The sequence below is a fragment of the Ptychodera flava genome, chromosome 4 (assembly GCF_041260155.1).
Source record: "Ptychodera flava strain L36383 chromosome 4, AS_Pfla_20210202, whole genome shotgun sequence".
Classification (NCBI taxonomy): domain Eukaryota; kingdom Metazoa; phylum Hemichordata; class Enteropneusta; family Ptychoderidae; genus Ptychodera; species Ptychodera flava.
Genome location: NC_091931.1, coordinates 7,459,861 through 7,465,860, shown reverse-complemented (window position 1 = coordinate 7,465,860; position 6,000 = coordinate 7,459,861). Strand labels below are relative to the sequence as shown.

The 6,000-nt window shown below is 35.1% G+C and overlaps 1 protein-coding gene across 4 annotated transcripts in view; it reads right to left on the bottom strand.

The window, feature by feature from the left end:
* The window catches only part of LOC139130802 (juvenile hormone acid O-methyltransferase-like), a 69,197-nt gene that overhangs the window by 41,584 nt on the left and 21,613 nt on the right, over window positions 1-6,000 (bottom strand). The window contains exon 3 of one of the 4 annotated variants that reach the window (XM_070696590.1): window positions 2,276-2,586. The exons of the other annotated variants lie outside the window; for them this stretch is intronic. Within the exon in view, the coding sequence (XP_070552691.1) occupies window positions 2,276-2,586 (311 nt within the window). The remainder of the gene's footprint in view (window positions 1-2,275; window positions 2,587-6,000) is intronic. 4 annotated transcript variants of the gene reach the window in all.

Below are 6,000 nucleotides of genomic sequence, written 5' to 3'. Positions count from 1 at the left end.
CAAAAATTCATGACATATGCAAATGAAACATTTCTTAATGTGACACTGCTCAATGATTCACAGTACAATCAGACAACTACCAAATCAATATCTGTAGCCACTTTCATCAAATTTGGTGTGTAATTTCGTAGGTATATATCACTATTATAATACATGCAAAGGAACCATGCATTAAGTCGACAGTGCTAAATGCTTCACAGAACTGTCAATATCTAAAGCAGGTTTCATCAAATTCGGTGATGTAATTTCAGAGGTATATTACTACCTACAAAATTTATCAAGAGCCATCAATGAACTTGATACTGCTAATTGCTTCACAGAAAGATCAGATGTCTGGCAGATCAATATCTGTAGAAAGTTTAATCAACTTTCGCACAATACTGTCGGAGTTAAATCACTAATTAAAAAATTTTATTGAATAGTCGCGCCAGCGGCTTACTGATTACGTATGCGCAGATTCTTAATAGTCGCGCCAGCGGCTTACTGACTACGCATGCGCTTATTCATAATATACTATGCGAGTAACCGGAAGTGTACCCTTCTTTCTCATGATGGGCGCCGCCATGTTTTTTTTTTTTGAGTACTCGTAAATAAACAAATACGAAACAAATTACTATGATATAACATGCCTTTTATAAATATACCTCTTTTATTAGCCAGTAATGTTATTATACACCTTGTCGCTGATACAAAGTATCGTTGATATAGATAAACGGAGAAAATGTACGTGCATATGAACGGGGGCATACGCTAAGAATGCTGGGATTGAATTATAGAAGAGCGCCCCTGTGTCAATAATTAGATTCAAAAATTGCAAGTTTTTAGACGGAACGCTATAGTTTTCAGCTTGCAAGTGGAAGGTGGGCAGTGCGGTTACCATTGCAATGATAATTATTGCATAATACGTCCCTTGTTTAACGCCATAGGCTGTTATCATTGTAAAAATTGCCAATTTTTGTCCAAATTTTTTACACGCTACAGAAAATCTATACCTGCCCTGCTGCAGGGTTTGACGTCGTGTAAGTACGTGAACTGCTTTTCATCAGAGGGAAACTGGGCATAGTTGTCATATAAACGTTTATGAAGTAACAATTACAGTTTATCATGAATCAATACAATAACATTGCCAATCTTAACCCTGGCGCGACACCAAGGGCTGAGCCCTATATAATATTATACTAGGTTAGTAACCGGAAGTGTACCTGCCATGTTTTTTAGTGCTCGTAAATAAACAAATACAAAACGTGCAAAGTATTATTTTATAACACCCACAGTATCATCATAATGTTATGAGATTGCCATCAATGTCGAGTTTCATGAAACATTGTTCAGTATTTCCTGATATATGTCGACACTGTCATTATTGTCTTTATCGGAAACGAGTATATGGAAACAATGATATTTCATATCTAGGCGCTCTTCTTCTGTGAGCGTGTACACACACATACAAACAGACAGACAGGCAGATAGACAGACAGATATCGCTACGACATTAGCTCATGTCCACACATCATGAGTCTATGTAACTTTGAATTCAGCGATTGACTGCTGGAACTACAATGTGCTCTGCCACAAAGTCTACATCTCATAGTAATGCAGAGATATTCTTTACAGAGGAAGACATTGTCAATTTATTCGAATTCCTCATCAACAACATATTTGTGAAATCTTAAGGACACGTTTTCCAGTTTTGAAAGGAACTCCTTTGGATACAAATTTTGCCCCTTTGCTTGCTGACTTAATTCTTTATTCATACGAAGCAAACGTCCCCCAGAACTTAGTCAAAGAAAAGTTATCTTTCGCTAAAGCTTTGCACTAAACATTCAGATACATTGATGATGTCATTTCTCTGAATAACTATCTCTCTATGATAAGAAGGATATGTCTCTCAGACCGGTGATCACTATGGCATCAGTGACACCAGTCCGTAGATCGTTGACCATTCCTATTTTGGCTAACAGTAATTGGTATAAGGCGGATGCCACATGTAGAGCAGATGCAATTACCCTGTCGAAAAACTTGACATCACGTCTTGGTTGTTTTAGAGGACTTTAATATATCTTTCTTTCATGACTATGGTATGTGTACGGCTACTCTGGTCATAGTCGGTGCTGTACTGGCTTGTCCTGTGTTTGTCATATACAATAACTATGTAAAATGACTTTTGACCCATGATTGTTTGACAACTTGTGAGTATGGTAACTAATAATTCAGTATGCATCACTTAATGTGACCTTAATGTGCATAATACACACAGTTGTAAATGAGATGTTACCTTCATGAAAGTTTCCCACTTCGGACTGGTGTAGCTGTTGAGAACTATCATAGTGTCAAGTAAATTTGATTTCTGTTGTGACATATTCATGAAACACTGACCATCTGGTTTCAAACTCTGATATATGCCTTCCAAGGCAGTCTTGTAATCTTTCATCCAGTGTAAGGCAAAGTGTGCGACGACTTTGTCGAACGAATTTCTGTACTCCTCATAGGTGGACAGCTTTGTAGCATCGCCAAGACTGTAGGTTATGTTCTTAGCTTTGGAGATTTCCTTGGCTTCTTTGATCATTTCAGGGGAGATATCAAAGGCTGTATGATGAAAAATACTCCAAACATGAATGAATGAATGAAAATGAATGAATGAATGAATGAATGAATGAATGAATGAATGAATGAATGAATGAATGAACGAACGAACGAACGAACGAACGAACGAACGAACGAACGAACGAACGAACGAACGAACGAACGAACGAACGAACGAACGAACGAACGAACGAATGAATGAATGCTTTATTTTACCAGATGCGTCACAGTATATAATGAAAATGAAAGAAAGGGTGTCTTACTTAAGTTGTACCAATTCAAGAAAGAGAGAACATTGAAGTATTGTATAATCTGGTGGGGACCATGAAAACTGTCTAATCGGACTAGTCGAGATAATGGCCCTGAGTATATTAATATTATTCAGTACAAGCGTAAGTGTGGTGGAGAGTGGAAACATACACAGTTTTAATGCAGATTCAGTTAATAACGTTTCATGCAGACTTGGAAACCGGTCTACTTGACAATTGTTTTAGATAGCCAGGCAGGGAATTCTAGTTTTTCACAGCTGCATACCTAACATTATGTTGTAACTACATATGAACTGAAAATGCTCACGTGTTTCATTATATATTGCAGTTATGTGTAATTTTTACCTTTGCCACATGTTTGCAACTTCATTGAAAGTATTATGATCAACATAATGAACAATAATCACCGCCGATTAGGTCATGAAGTATACAAATATGTAATTAGCTGAAATAAAAATATTAAAGTTCTTTGACTGCTGTCATTGTATCACCACTTTATATAGCAAGTGTAATTACCGTTGGCCAAGTACTTCAAGCCATATATGCCGAGCTGTGAAAGCTCATTAGACATGCAAATTATAAATTAGCTGACATGAAAATGTGAAATGACTTTTGATATTGTTTTAACCTGGTATAATCATCAATGTACATAGCATGTTTTGCCAACTTTGATCAAGTAAATCCCAGTGTGTATCCCTAATAAGCAAAGTTCATTAAATATGTAAATTAGGAATTGGCTTAAGTAAAAATGCTTGATGATTTCAGTGTTGTATCATGGTATCTGCAATATATGTAGCAAGTTGTCAAGTCGATTCAGATATATATCTGTAATTAGGAAGGTTCATTAAATATGCAAATTAGGAATGGCTGAAGAGAAATGCTTTATGACTTTCAATAATATTGTATTATAGTGTCTTAAATGTACATAGCAAGTTTCATCAATTTCAATCAAGTCAATTCAGATAGATATCCCTAATTATGAAAATTCATTTAATATGCAAATTAGAAATTGGCTGAAGTAAAAATGTCTTTTGACTTTCAATAATGTTATATCACAGTATGTATCTTTGATTTATATAGCAAGTTTCAACAACTACAATCAAGTTAATTCAGACATATATCCCTAATTGGGAAAGTTTATTAAATATGCAAATTCGAAATTGGCTGAAGTAAAATTCTTAATGACTTTCAAAAGTGTTGTATCATAGTAGCTGTAATACACGTAGCAAGTTTCATCAACTTTGGTCCAGTCAATTCAAATATATATCCCTAATTGGCAACGATCATTAAATATGCAAATTAGGAATTGGCTGCAGTTAAAACGCTTAATGACTTTCAATAATGTTAAATCATAGTATCTTTAATATACATACCAAGTTTGGTCGATTTTGATCAAATCAAACCAGACATATATCCCTAATTAGGAAAGTTCATTAAATATGCAAATTAGCAACTATCTTTCATGTCAACCCTTAATGGTTCCCACTGCTGATATATCTTGGTGTGATCAACATTTGTAGTAAATCTCATCAAATTGTGTGTAGTCGTTTTTAATGTATATCCGTTTTTTCTAAAATCATTAATTATGCAAATAAGCAAAAAGTATGCAAGCCACACCCAACAAAAACTTAATGTTCTTGCGATTTGCTAACTGAATCTATGTACCAGATTTGATTCTGATCTGATAAGCCGTTTTTGAGATATCGGACCACCAGACAGAGAGACAGACAGAGAGACAGAAAGAGAAACAGACAGACAGACAGACAGGCATCGCTGCGACATATGCTTACGTGTGTAAACCATGTGAGCAAAAAATCTCAAATTTGAGCGTGGGATACGAAAATTTTCAACTTGTGTTAAACGTGTTGGATACGAGTGCTTTGGAATCTCATCATACTTTTCAACTGTATGAGGAACATTGTTATTTATCAAATCATAGACAAACATACAGAATGAGCGATGAAATGAGAAAAGGTAATTGAGCGAAAAATCCGTTTCTGAAGGTGAAAAATTGGCTATAAGAAGCTGGAAAAATTGTGTCCGCAGATTTCCAAACGGTACATTATACGAGGTAAAATGAACGCAATATACAGTTGAAAGAGAATGGATTTTGGAACGTATATAGTGTCTTAGTCGTGTAATAATACCAACTTGTGGGTGCAATTACTTCAGCAACCTTCCTGATACGATATTTCAATGACAAAGATTAGTCTATTGTAACCCCTAAATAGCTGGCACAAGAAACTTGTTCTATGGTATCATTCCAAATTGACAGATTTCCTTCAAATGTGGTGTTTCTCTGAAGTGTCTTTATGATCATATAATTAGTTTAGCTTTGAATCAATGACATACATACATACATACATACATACATACATACATACATGCATAAATACATACATAAATACATACATACATACATACATACATACATACATACATACATACATACATACATACATACATACATACATACATACATACATACATACATACATACATACATATATATACACATACGCACACACAAATCGTAACCTTGACAACAAACAACTAAGTATGTATTCAGGGCAACGTAGAAACCAATTGTTTAGAGTATATTTACATTTACCCTCACACAATTATTTCAAATTCGGAATCAAAGCATGTTAGCGCTTATATCTAGGCTTTCAGAAAATGTACTCTTAAATTTGTCTATGAGCTCAGTTGTTTGTAGACTCAGAGGATTGATTTTCTTGACGTGCTCAATACTTGTCCTAATCACTCGTTTTTATTCGATATCTCTGTACACAATATTTAATAACACACAACAAATATACAGCTTTTTATCACATTGAGGACTACAATGCAATATTTGTGCCTTCCTCTTCTTTCATAGTGCCTCTTTTGCCCAAGCTACCAGATAGATAAATTTCACCTTGAAAAGGCTTCGAGCGCCAAAAGATACCTATGAACAAGCTTAGTCGCAAAACAGACAAACGCTCTTATGATTTCTTACAGACCCTGACATACTCAAATAAAACATTGCACATTACATATACCATGTGACTTTTTTTGATAGCTGGCTAGCAATCCGGTTGACGACCTTTTCAATTTGAAGAGGCAATTTCGTGTTGCAATGACCTTAGGACATGTTGTAAATCCAACC